Source organism: Temnothorax nylanderi, unplaced genomic scaffold (assembly GCF_030848795.1).
Source record: "Temnothorax nylanderi isolate EJ_2023f unplaced genomic scaffold, tnyl_v1.0 TNYL_tig0039_pilon, whole genome shotgun sequence".
NCBI lineage: Eukaryota > Metazoa > Arthropoda > Insecta > Hymenoptera > Formicidae > Temnothorax > Temnothorax nylanderi.
The window spans coordinates 1,123,316-1,137,440 of record NW_027249101.1 but is presented as its reverse complement, the minus strand read 5'-3'; the positions used below and the strand labels follow the sequence as shown (position 1 = coordinate 1,137,440).

General features: G+C 37.0%; 2 protein-coding genes across 17 annotated transcripts in view; both read right to left on the bottom strand.

Annotated features, from left to right (window-relative positions):
• Positions 1 to 528: 528 nt before the first annotated feature.
• Positions 529 to 3,080, bottom strand: LOC139771443 (thymidylate kinase). The gene is made up of 2 exons (XM_071704215.1): positions 2,653 to 3,080; positions 529 to 2,159 (listed from the first exon to the last, which is right to left on the bottom strand). Exons 1-2 carry the CDS (start codon positions 2,777 to 2,779, stop codon positions 1,660 to 1,662), a joined length of 627 nt encoding a protein of 208 aa, XP_071560316.1. The 5' UTR covers positions 2,780 to 3,080; the 3' UTR covers positions 529 to 1,659.
• A 346-nt stretch (positions 3,081 to 3,426) lies between these two features.
• Cac (calcium voltage-gated channel subunit cacophony) overlaps positions 3,427 to 14,125 on the bottom strand; it is a 179,929-nt gene continuing 169,230 nt past the window's right edge. For 15 of the 16 annotated variants that reach the window (XM_071704198.1, XM_071704213.1, XM_071704197.1 and 12 more), the window contains one exon: positions 3,427 to 13,991. In XM_071704198.1, the coding sequence (XP_071560299.1) occupies positions 13,949 to 13,991 (43 nt within the window). In that variant the 3' untranslated portion in view covers positions 3,427 to 13,948. The remainder of the gene's footprint in view (positions 13,992 to 14,125) is intronic. The other variant, XM_071704200.1, reaches the window with a different exon arrangement.

Genomic DNA, 14,125 nt, shown 5'->3' with positions numbered 1-14,125 from the left:
GTATATCCTCTTCAAGAGTACGCTTGCATGAAGACATTTAATGTGCTTGCTTCTAGCTGCACGAAAGACATCATTACACACAGTAACATGGGCGAGATGCAATTTATCATCTTGCAACTTAGCAACCGTCGTTACACTCGACATAATCGATTTCCGTTGCCATACTCATTCGAGGATATGAGCGTAGATCTCGAGTATTCTCAGCCTAAAGTGCACTTTAGACGACAGATAATTCACAACAAAATATTATTTTTGTGATTTTATAAATCTTATAAAATTCCAAGAAATCTCAGGGAATCTCGAAATTTTTAATTTGTGGACAAATATAAAAATTTAATTTTTCGAAAATCGATCAAATTGGTAAATATAATTAGGAGAAGGCATACACACACACCATATAAAATTCCAAGCACTAAAATTCCAAAACCTCCAATTTTATTTATTGCTTCCTTTCTTTTTTTTTGGTCTGTGCGTTATAACTAAGATTATGATATAGAAAGGAGCAGGATTAATTAACTGTTACCATAATCAAGTTCCAATCTTTATAAATGATCCTGTATAACAGTTACAAGTGTAATAATGCGGGCGATTATATTCTTAAAGAGGAAGGAATCAATGTTAATCATCGATTTCTTTCTCTTTAAAGCTTAAACTTTTGTTCTCTTCTTTATAAAGGAATTAGCACTGTTCACCTCTCGATGTTTCTCCTTCTGAATAAAATATAATAAACACAACTTATATCATATCAAAGATGTATATAATATAAATATAAAAAGATTTAGAGATTACAACTTGTATACATATGGTGTAAAAATATTTATATTATGCCTAACTTGTACTATTAATATTGTTGCAAATACAGTAACACGCATTTCTCTTCATATTTTTTACATTCCAAGTACTGTTGCAATTCCTATAGTTTCATTTATGGTACAATACTAACGTGCTGGAGCATCAATCATGCCCCGAGGACGTAATGTATTTCGCGAACACGTACAAATGCACACACGCGCATGAAGTGTGCGATCCGATTCCGGAAATACCCGGAGGGTATTTTATTTTGCCGAGATCGAGTCGAAACTTATGATAGAACCACGTCTTTCTACGCTAACATCTAACTTAACCGAGATACACCTGCAACCCCCAGTTCTTTCTTTAACGTTCGCTTTTCTCGATAAAGGTCATATCACTTAAAGCGAAACGGAACGGGATATTTCGCGTCGATTACTATTATTATGACAAACGTGTAAATATGTAGGCTCGCAAGGTAAAATATATAAACGTCTATAAAATAAATAACTTTAAGGCAAAGATATAAAATCAACTTATTTAGCAGTCCAAATATATATATATTTATTTATTTAAATTTCTCCAATTTTTGTAAAATTTCAATAATGTAATATCTTAGTTATTATATATTAATCAATATTATATCTATCAAATAACAATTAACATGATTTACAGTATCATTGATGTATAAAGCCTATATAGTTACGTAAAAATTTCCAGATATTAAAATAAAGTTATTTATTTAAGAAGGGATATATTTAACATTTTATTAAGATTTTATTAAAGATAATAGGAATTCCACATAGAATTACAAATGTAGTAATTCTTTGAGGTAAAGACACGTGTGGAAACAGAGATTTGTCAATATTTTCAATCACCTAGCAATTCTATATCACGATATTGAACTTCTTGAATAACAGACAGTGTTTTCTGCAGTATTTCGGCATGCACCACCGATTCATCTTGATCGGCGTTTATAACGATCCAAGTATCGTCTTTTAATTTCTCGTAATTGGCATCGACTCGCTGTTGAAACTCGTCATGCTCAAACCTTTCCTTCCCCCAATCGCTGCGCAGCTCCTGCTGTCGCTTCGATACTTTGAGAAACACCACGCAGTCCGGCTTTGGAAGGCCCATATCGGCCTGCTGACACCAGTTGAGGCTTCTGCTGGTGTTGGCTGCCGTATACGCAGCACCAGAAGCTGCGTATCTGTCCGTTATCAGAGTGACGCCGGATCGAAGCGTCTTCTCCATGTCCTCCTTGCACTCCCAGCGATTGGCAGAAAACAGCAAGTGAGCCGCCTCCGGTGGTACGTTTATCTCTTTGGACAAGAAGCTATTTAGGATAGTTCCAACTGGGGTCTTTCTGTCTGCAAAAGAAGAATAAAGAAGAATAAAGAAGAATAAAAAAGAATGAAGAAGAATAAAGAAGAATAAAATAATGTTTCTTTAATTGCAATTAGAGCTTAATATGATTTTTATTAGACCAAGATTTCTGGGTTATAAATAATTTATTTATTTATTCTTCGACTGACGTAATTAATTCTGTCACAGAATCAATTCTTTTTACTGTCGATTCTCTGTTTTTTCAAACAATGCGATACAATCCGTCGAGTTTGTGCGTGCGCCAGTCGTCACTCCACATGCTCCATATTCACGTATGTAACAATAACAATGACGCTGACACAACAAATATAACAATGACAAACAATCAACATCCCGGATTATATAATACGTACTTCATAAATTGTTATTTTTCGATATATTTCGCTAATTGATGAATTGATTTGGATTTACCAATAGAAGGAACTTTTCCCGCGCAAAATAACCTAATTTCACGACACGCGGTCTACCGCAACTCACTTGGAAATGCTCGGGCCTTCGCGAGGATATTCAGATCGTTCAACGCGTTCATCAGCATCTTCACTTGGGTCGACTTACCGGCCCGGTCGCAACCCTCCAAAACTATCAACGCCCCGCGTTTATACATGCTCGAATATTAAATCGCGAACGCGACGACGCTGGACTCCGGCTGGACGACGCCAGCTGACGATGCCAAATATAGAATGGTCTTGGTTCCCCACTTCCCCTGCGAACCGTCAACCTCGGTTGATTCGAACATCTGTGCACTACACCCATCTAGCGGCTGGAAAGGATGAAGATATTTGCCGGATGATAACTGCTTCATATCTACGGAATAAAAACACACAAAAAAAATATAGAAGATATCTTCTTGCGAAAAGAAATTAAAGTAAAGCTTATTCTTGCGATTAGCTAAAAATTCGATTTTTTAAACGCACAACTAAAAATCTTTCTCTTTGGTGCGAATTTTTTACTGTTCCGTTGAACAAAGATATATCATCACGATTTATATTCTGTTTATATTTATATTTAATTTATTTATATATAAAAATTAATTAATCTTTACTTAACATTATATAAAGATTATATAAAATTATATAATCTTTAAAAAATTATTAGTTTTATAGGATTATCAGAGGGTTTATACATAGCTTTGTGAATTGAAGGATCCCTCTCATTTACTTTCGCCGTTTTCTATAACGATTTTTGAATTGTCATTATTACCTTCGGCAGAAAATCGGGATTGCGGTCAAGTAAAAAGTCGAGCGTGCGAAATATTTTTTAACACATTATTTTATTTAGTTTTTTCTTCTTAAAAAAAGAATGAACTTGAAATCTCGGTTGTCGGGTTTTTTCATTTGGATTCTGGCGAGTAATGGGCATTTTCGAAGCGACGATACACACTAAGTTTGCAAATTGAACTAGCTATAATATGTATATATATGTATATATGTATAATATTTATATATAAGATAGGTTTTCCGCGCTTCTCTCGCGCGTTTACAGCATAGTACATCAGTAGCGATGCATATTTATGTCTTTATATTCTCCCTGTTGCTGTTTTTATTTTTTTTCACTCACTCTCTCTCTCTCTCTCTCTCTCTCTCTCAGGTTTTCTCTTGTTCTCTTATTCTTGCATGCACGCTCTTTAATTTTTTTCTCATTTATACACTAACACATTTTCCAAATATCGGTATTTTCGAGGGCTTTAAAGAATTATGATAGATATTTTTCTCACTCAATATTTCCACACATATTTCTCTCTCTTTCTCTCATTTTTCTTTCTCTCTTTTTTGTTCTCCCTCTCTTCCTCACTCTCTTTCTCTCATTCTCTCAGCACACCGCATAGATATTATTGCCAGAGGTACATTTCACGTGCATAACGTGTATTTAATTTCTTGAAGAAGAGAAATGAGACATATAATCGTGGCATCACGCGTGCGTCTTCACGTAGACTTTGATTTTTCGATACAATTTGAATTTCATATTTTCCTTCCGCCGTGCGAATAAGAATCGTAAATGATCGAACGTGATATTTGATAAAATATTTCACACGTCTAGAATTTGACATCAATTCGTTATGCTTTGGTAAATTTACAGACGATAACTTCGAAAATTCGCTGGAAGTTTGTGTCACGAGCTTTTCTAAATTTTCTATGTTAAATATATCTCGTTTTTCACTTTGTTGAATTAAAGTTAGAAAGAAATATATTTCAGGATCTCTAAAAAGTATATAAGTAAGCTAATGCCCACTTATACTCCCGCATTTTAATTATAGTAAATAAGTTTAAACATTAAATCACTTTGCGATTAGGTATTGTACGTCGTAAAGTTTTCTTTAAATAAACTTCAAAATTTATCAAAGAATCTGCGGTGCGAAAGAAAATACTGTTGCACAGTTTGCAGATAGAAATGACGGAAGAAATAAGATTTTTCTTTCAATTACAATTAGCTGGATCTTGTATTAAATTCAGCATGACGCCCGCGCGAGCGCACGATAATTATATTATATTAATTGCTAAATATATAAAGATACAATCTCTTCGCTCGATCTCTTCTCAGAAAAAAACAAGTATTCCTTTTTTTTAGCGTTTTCGCGTACGTTTACGTCTACGTGTATGTATAGGTAATATACAGTAAACTTTTTACAATGACGGGAAGCACGACGGGACGCCGCGCAGCGCGCCCGAAGATCGCCACTTCGCGAATTCTCACCCTGGAGGAACCCGGCTTTCGGTTTACGAGACTCGCTCTGAATTCTCGAGCTCGCGAAAAAGGACAAAGGAGCTTTCTCGTGAATTCTCGAGCCCGAATTTTAGCGTCTTGTAAATTTCTCGGAAATTCTCGGCAAATTTTCGATCTCTCACGAGCGTGAATTACATGCTGCGCTCCTCCAGCGTGCCAAGTCATCTGACCGCATTAAGAGAGATAAAAAGAGACAGAAAGAGAGAGAGAGAGAGGGAGGGAGAGAGAGAGAGAGAGAAATAGAGAAATAAGTAGAAGCAGTCGGAATCGTGCCATCAGACGATCGCGCGCATGGCAGCGTCGATCTTTCTTCACCGCCGTCGTGCTTCCGCATTCGTGCATCACGTCGCGCATTCTTCTGCGCGTACCCTTTTTTTAAATTAGTTTATTTTAAAGTTAAAGCTTTCAATTTTTTCACTTTTTCCCGAAGCTTTTTACACGAAGCTCGCAATGGCACGCGGCTATCAAAGCCACTAGCGTCGCGCGTTTAGCGCTCAATACGGAAAGCTGAACACGAAAGTTGAAATCGATTTTTGCTTCAACACCCCATAACAAGTATATATCAAAAATTGATTTTATATACGTTATATTCGCTTCAATCATCTTCGTTCTGACTCCGTTTAAAATTCGGAGTCGCATTTTTAGCGCTAAACGCGGGACGCGAAGACGAGCTTCTCGCGACATGCGACGATACGACACTCGTTTTATTCGTTTTTCCTTCGCGTTTAGTCGCTCATATGTGTTCGTTGCAACATCTATACGCGATACACGCACGCACGCACTCACGCATATGTAACATAAACACAGGCCAGCGGTTGCTCGCATCCCGACTCGTCAACTTGTTCTGGGTTTCCGTCTCTTTGCGTTTCTTTCCTGCCTTTATTCGTTTCGTCTTTACGTTTCTATTTTTTTTCCATCACTTTTTGATTTTTAAATTTGTGAGGCGAAATCGCAAAGGCGCGATAATCTTCGTATGGACGAAGCTAGGGATTTGCAGCGTGCCGAATTACAATTCATTGTCAGACAATATGTATGTCCAAAAGATGCATAAGACATGTCAACGGTTTGGAAGTAAACATTTAAATAAAATATATATCTGAATGATATATAAAATTCTCTTGTGTTGAAACATTTGTTAAAAGAGGGAAAGAGAAATATGATCTGTATAATAAAAATTACATTATCGATTAGATATTATATAATTTGAATCTGACAATCTAAATTGATTAGTCAAATTAAATGCGTTACTGATTTGTTATCGCAATCGATGCCCAGCTGCCTTTTCATATTTTCATCAAATGTCCGAATTATATGTGGGGATTCGAAGAGCTTCGCGATCTCTTCTCTCCACAGTCTCTATTATTCTAATATCTTCCTTCTGATCTGATATCTTCCTCGCGCGTTTCGGGTATTCTAGTTTTGCGAACGTGTAATATTAAGGCAACTCTTGTTACTAATTAATAATTTACTGTGTGTTACGATTTTTTTCTCCCATTTTCTCCCTACGACCTTTGCGCAACGAAGAAACGTCAGCCCTGATTTTCGGATTCTTCGGTTTCTCGAATGTACATTCAGTACAATCTACCATACGAAACTACGTTACATCCGGACGCCGCGTGCACAAGTGTCGACAAAATATTGAAAAATTACAACTAACTTGGCTAGTCAGGTAAAATTGTACAACAGATAAAATTGTTACAGAAGTTTATCTCCAATTAGATAAAAATTAAGTAAGAATAATTAAATATACATAAAATTATAAAATAAAACTAAACAAGTAAAAATTAATTTTTTTATTTACATTTTAGAGAATACTTTATTATCCATGTAATTATGTACTCCGACGTTTATCATGGCTTTCGTGCGTCGGATGCTAATAAATATATTGTGTTCTGACTTTACTCTTTCAATTCGCGTCTTTAATTTTTAAATACTGCGATACCCGCGTGCACGCATATACCAGAAAGTAGAAACGCGAAAGCACTCCAACCGGAAGAAATTGACGTTCTGCAACGATTCCGTCTTCTGCACTTCAATTCGCTAATCACGTTCATACCGCGGCTTAACACATGACTTAATTAGATTCAGACTCACAGATCAATGGGTTTAAACCTCTTGGATATATTTATAATATGTATATATGTATAGAGATCGGCATAATATATATGTATATTTATATGTATAGTGTTATTGACGAGATTTTTCGATTATTTGCAAAAGTATGAAACTCTACGGAGCCTCGGCACCGACACGCCGAGAGATTCTAGCGACGAAAAATTTCTCTCCTTCACATTTTCGCCTCTCCTTTCTCTCCTCCGCCTCTTTTTTTTGCTATTATGATTATTTATTATCGACAGGGCGTTCAATATGTCTCACACTATACGGTTTCAATGTTCGTTTATACCAATTATATATATGCACAACATGTATGCGTGTATCCTTTACATGTTTCATATATTTATAGACTAGACGCATCATATATATGTCTCTATATATGTCGTATTTATATATTTATATATGTATAGATAAAGTAGAAAAACTTAACGATAATTTCCTCTCTTCTAGTTTCTTCTGTCTTTATTCATTACTCGCCCGAGAAAATCTCGCGCTTTATTAAGTTCATAATCCCATCGCGGTTATACGTTTGCGTTATAGATACAAGTAAGTGATGAAGTTATACGTGCGCAATTCATTTGTGTATACTCCTCTCTTACAATATGCTATATATATCGGTCGAGAAACAACTCGATAGATCTCTCTTTCTCTCACTGTCACTGCCTAACGCGAGTTACTTCGTATTTCGTGTTCGTTTCCCCTGCGAGCCGAGAGAATTTCTCTATTTCCGTTTCGTTTGCAGCGTGCACCGGATGGATTCACACCGGATGAATGATGCACCGTCATGAAGCGGATATTCTGTTTACCCCTTCTAGCGAGCTTCCCGCAAGCACCTCACTCTGTGTGTGTTTTGTGTGTCTGTGTATGTGTGTGTCTGATGTACTTTATTCATAATTTATGTATACATATATATTTATAGTCCATGTACGCGGAACGCGCACGTGTCGTTTATCGGCGGCAATCAATGGAATTCTCGGAAAATGTTTCGCTTGTCCCGCTTGCTTCTCCCTCTTTCTTTCCTGCGGGCTCTGCACGTTTGGACGTCCGGCGTTAGAGAACTTTCTGCGGTGTCGTAACGCGATTCCTATCTATTTTTTCTCGTTAGCGTTAGTTTGTTTTAATATCACTGAGAACCCGACGACACGTCGAGAGCTCGCGTGATCGCGATTCGATCGAATGTGCTGTGAGGTCGCATTTAAGTGCAATATACAGTTCTACAGAACATATGAAGTATGTGAGAAGTTATGACTTGGAACTAAAAAAAAAACAAAAATATTAAAGTAATTATTGTTTTTAATTTTCATAATTTGAAAAAGATATTTGGAAGAAATAATCCGGATTTATTTCGTTAATTATTTAGTAATGCCAATTAATTTTGTTCACTATCCCATTTATTTATATGGTTTTCTTCTTCGTTCGTCGATAGTAATAAACGATTAACGGATTTAATCAATTATTTTACCATAATAATTAATTAATTTTTTATATAAAACCTATGAAACGTCCACTAAAATACAATTGCAACATATGAAAATTAGTATGCGACATGTAGCACATAATATAATTATTAAAAACGTCAAACTAGTTTTGCATTATTTATATAAGCGCTTTTATTATATCAAATAAATATCTATTTATCCTTTTCATCGATCACGTGATACCTTCGAAGATCGTCGAGTCGCGTCGAGACGAATTTGGATACTATATTCTATTAACGCTATTATTTTAATATTTTTTTAAATTCTGTTAAACTCCTAACTTTTCGCCCTAATCACGCACACTTTTCATATTCGACATTTGACAATAATCTCTCGCGCGGGATTATACATCTTGCCACGTATCTAAGAAGAGTCTTTGGTTATCGCCTGCCGTTGGATGCTGTTAGACGAGTCGCAGAGTAGTCGTTATTGTTATCCTTATTGTTACCCTTATGGTATTATTACTATCATTATTATTATTACAGTTATTTTTAGGACTATAATCGTATCTCATTATTAACATTAATTACATTATTGTTATATTATTTAATTATAATTTAATCACGGTTTCGTCTTGAAATTCTCACGTTTATCTTTAAATTAGCACTTTTAAAAACAGTAATTATGTTAATATTTATATCAGATTACAAGTACGGTTGATTAATTCCTCGTTAACGAGTTTGGTCATCATCCTTTTACGACATTAGAAAGTCTGTGAAGATTAAAAGAATTTCTCCATTACCCTTTCACGCATATATACGTTCTGTACACGTATACGTGTACATTAAATGGCATACATTATACGTGCACATTCTGCATTCTCTCTTTTTTTCTTCTTCGTTCATTTCTCTCTCTCTCTCTCTCTCTCTCTCTCTCTCTCTCTCTCTCTCTCTCTCTCTCTCTCTCTCTCTCTCTCTCTCTCTCACTTTCTCTTTTCTTTCGCTCTCTGCCTTTTAAAAATCATATATCTATCGATTCATCCATGTATTTTCTTTGAGCCGCATTTACACTTCATGTTTAATATTAAATTTACCTATTTATTCATAATAAAATAAAAAGTTCGACGATTTGCATCTCACACACCCACACACACACATACACACACAAACATGTCTAATATTTGATTCCACATTTATATTAATCTCAATTTTCGCACAAATACAAATATTAGAATTAAATGATTAAATTGTTATTGAATATTATTATTTTTTATTTCACGCTGAACACAAATACAATATTCGGAATTCAAAAAAAGAGAAGAAACTTCAACGACATTTTTGCGTTAAATGCGGCTCTTTTTCTTTCTCTCCACTTCTTGCGTTAACATTTGGATCCGCAAAATGGCTTATCGACCGTATCGTCGGACCGGCTAAGTTTTTTTCGAAATATATTTATCACAGAAAAACATTTTTATGAATATTTAATCTTATTCGCGCGTACATACACGCACACACGCGCGCGCATTGTAATCGTTCTATTTTATCACGATGTTGCGGATCTTTATGAATCATTGTCAATCTCAGTTTATCTTGAGACATTCGCTAATACCAGCTACACTACAAATTTCTTAGACAAATTGTAAACTTACTCCTCAATAATCTTTTAACTTTTTCAAATATTAAATGCAAGTAAATCTGATTTTATTTCTTATTCTATTTGTAAAAAGAAAAGCATAAAAATAATTTAAAGAAGACAATCCTATGGACCAATATTAGCGAATTGACTGATAGTATTCCTTTCTATATCGCATTCATTCTTATTGATTCTAATTATAGACCTTCATAGCGACGTTTATACACGATACGATATACAATCAAGTTTTTAAAGCACTTAAGGGAAGAAAATACACGACTCTGATTATACGTCACTAAAAATGCGCTCACGAGATCCTCGGTGATCCTTTCTTTTCTTCTTCCTTTCTTTCTGTATCTATCTCTCTTGTCTCCAAAGTAACGTCTTTATATCATAGAAGAGAGAGCATTTGATTCTGATTCAAATATGATTTTTCTGGACCTGGAAATATAATTAATGTCATTGAAGATATCAATTATCCCAACTCTCTTGAATTATCTTTTTATTATTAATTTTTATTATTTTACATTACTATATATATGTATATATATCAGACAATATATTAAAGCGATTGGATAAGTCTGTAGTCTTCTCTTTGGAAAAATTGATCTTATTATATATTGTTGAATTTTTAATCGCTGAATAATACAAACAAGTTCGATGATTAACGCCCGTTCATTCACCAAGGATCTTTATATGCCGATCACGCTGGAAAATCAGTCACTCTTTCTTTCTTTTTTTTCACTCCCATTCTTTCTCCCCACGTGAATTTCCCCATTGCATGCACACATTTTTTTCGATTTAACTACTTACATTAATTAATGTCGTTACGTAGTGGCAATATTATCGTTTATTTTGACTTAGCCGATACACGAAAATTACGCAAACAAGCACAGAGCAGCGCGTCGGAAATCAATCGAATCATTTGAGAAACGAAGTAAGTCGGCCCTGTTTCTTCCAAAGCTTTCCTTAAAAACACCGTAGCTATCTTTGATGATTATACAAAAATAAATAAAAATCAAAGTAGCAAAACAAAAGCAAAATACTTTGTGAAGAAAGATCTATCATTGTCTGGCGACTTGATTATTATACCGGCCGAGCTGCCTCGCTTCTCAAATATGTCGATTCAATTATCTTACATCCATTCACTCGTTTCTTCGTTTTCTCGCTTTCTCTCCCTCTCTTTCGCTCATTGGGTATGTACACTTACGTACAGATATATCATAATATTTATACGTGTCGCAGGAAAAAAAAAGAAACGTACGTTTATGTACACCTACGTATTCTCGTGTGTGTGTTTTCGCTTAAAACACCCCGTACGATTGGCAGTATGTTAAATGTGTTTTTATGTATAATATAATGATTCTTCTTCTTTTTTTTCTTTATTACGTAATCTCGTTTCGGATACGTGCGCTCGTTTATCAAGCTTTTCGTTTTGCGAATAATTCTCTCGACTTTTCTCTATTTTTTTTCTCCTTTGTTCTGTCGCCCGTCGTATAAACGCACGATCGACGACACGATGAAAATTCACGAGTTTAAAGATAAATTAATTACATAAAGTGATGTTTCTCGCTTATCTCTCACGAATCGCGCGCACTTCGTTAATTAGCACACTTAGTATTACAGTAATGATAGTAAACAGCGTTAATAGCGACGATAGTAGAATAGTTTAGTAATAGTAGTAGTGTAGTAATAGAGTAATAGTAGTAGTGATAGTAGCAGCAGCAATAGTAGTAGTAATAGTAACAGTAGTAGTAGTGGTAGTAGCGGTAGTAAATCGTAATATAGTAGTAATGGTAGTAGCGGTAGTTAGTAGTTAATAGTGTAATAGTAGAGTAAAGTAGTTGTTTCGCGTCTCTTTCTGCGGGTGTTAAATTTAATAACGGTATTAGCAGTGATAAGTAATAAATATTGTAATTCAATTATACGCAGTAATTTACAGGAGTGCTTTTGAAAACCGTATGGTAAGAACTGTTTTTACCTCTCCGCGTCTATTCTCTTTCTCTCTTACGCGTCTCCCCCCCTCCCCTCTCGGATATCTCGCGACAACTGTTCTTCCCTTCTTATCCCGTATTTCAAGTGCGCGTTCTTCGATCGTGGTCCTCATTTCCTGAACTTTCTCCTAATCACTCTTGATTGGCACGAATCGCGAGGCAACATCCGCGCGAATTAACGACGACGTTCTCCCCCTTTCCTGCTTCTTGATTTTATCCTTTCGATGATTACGATCGTCTCGCGTTTCGATCTGACAAGAACCGCGACTGCGAACAATATCGATATTTCATAGCGGCGGTCCTTGCGTATCTCTCTCTTTCTATCTCTCTCGGCGAAGCGGTTTCTGATTATTCGCATTTGATTAGGGCATCGCTTTCGCGCGATTTTGTTAATGGTGAAATGGAACTAATCAGAATCCCGGCAGAATTATTAGAATTCTCTTTCATTTCGACCTTTGACCTAACTTCTAATCCTATTAACCTTTTCCTCATTGGTTTCCCACTTGATTCGTCGGGAAACACCCGCTTACCAGTCCGTTCTGTTCGCGCGGCCAAATTTCCCGACGAATCGTCTGACGATTACTTACAGCGAAAAGACACGAAACATTTTCAGATTTCGAAATGAAACATTATCATTTCGGATTACTTTGTTTATTTCGAAATCTTCAGTTTTCAAATCTGAAAGTGACGATATAAGAACCTTATTGAACTCTGAAACCAATTGCTATTTGATCTTTCCACTCCCTCGCTCTCCCTTCGATTGTCCTTCAATTAACGTCGTCGTTGAACAATTAACATCACTTAATCGGCGCTTTCACGAGTGGAAGTGGAACGATACGGTACATCAGTCGCGATTTCCGACAATTTCGTGGGGGAAGGGGGTTTTCTTACGCACGCACGCACATAATCATACGAACATACATACATACATAAACACACACGTACGTAAGAGAACGTTTCGTGGTGATCACAGCGCAATTCGGGCGTTCTATGAGTCTCTCCTCCGGAAAATCGTATAAAAAGTAAGTCTTCCTCGGAGACGATCTCCGCTCGACCGGGCCGAGGTAAGATTGAAATATTAACTCGCGAATAATATCGGAGGGTTCGAGCTCTCCCGGAACGTCCGCTCAATTATTCAATCACTGTCGTGCACGACGAGTTTCACTGCAACCTACCACCTTGTCTCTCGACGTAGCCGTCGCTCGTGCGATCTCGAGAGATCCATCTCTTTCGTTTCGCCGTGCGTCGTTCGCGTCAATGTAGAGCGTCTTCGACGACAGCGATGGAATGGAATTCATCTTTGGGACGATCCCCTCGGATCTTCGGACAATCGCGCCAGGCGATCGTTTCCCCCGATTCTTCTGACCCGGTCTCCAGGCTCCGAGATCGGATCTTCGAGATTCGCCGAGCTCGGCCTCGTTTGATTGCACTTCGATCGATTCGTAGAACCGCGCGCGTCGCACTCCTCCTCGTTCGCGGATTTCGTGCTACGTTGACATATGAATGATAGCATCCGCCGATTTCCCCTTTCGTGCGCTCGCACAGAAATCGACTTCTCTGGTGTGTGTTTGCTGACCCTGTTCGGTCGCCGTGTTTAGCCATCAGAGATCGCTCCGAACATCGTCCGCCTGGAATCGTTTTCCCGTTTTCAACTCTCTTAGATCTTTTTCGGTCGCCGCAATGCCGTGACCGAAACAACTCCTTCGTGTAACCGGTTCCTTGGCCAGTCGAAATCTGGAGGGAGAGCCTCCAGAAGCTTCGTCGACCGCGGCACTTTCGTTCACCTTCACATCAAAATCAACGCGCGTCCCACGTGGACGACTATCACGCGCAAACCCTGAGACGCCTGGGGGCGTCCACGTTACCGGACCACCGTCCAGGGTCCCACTTTGGCTAGCACCAATCGTCGTCGTCACTGTCCGAGTGCCTCGACCTGCTCAAAAACATTATCCGTCCAATCAAGACGTTATTACAATTTGGAGCGAAATGGACATATTATATATTTTCAAAAACGTGTTGGCAAATAGATTAAGACAATTTGTAAATCACTTCTCAATTTAATATAAAATC

Bases quoted from the DNA above. Each gene is read 5' to 3' on its own strand.
- LOC139771443 (XM_071704215.1), bottom strand. From the start codon at position 2,779: ATGTATAAACGCGGGGCGTTGATAGTTTTGGAGGGTTGCGACCGGGCC. The intron at 2,160-2,652 runs GTGAGTTGCGGT...CTTCTTTTGCAG, and splicing joins GAAGGCCCGAGCATTTCCAA to ACAGAAAGACCCCAGTTGGA.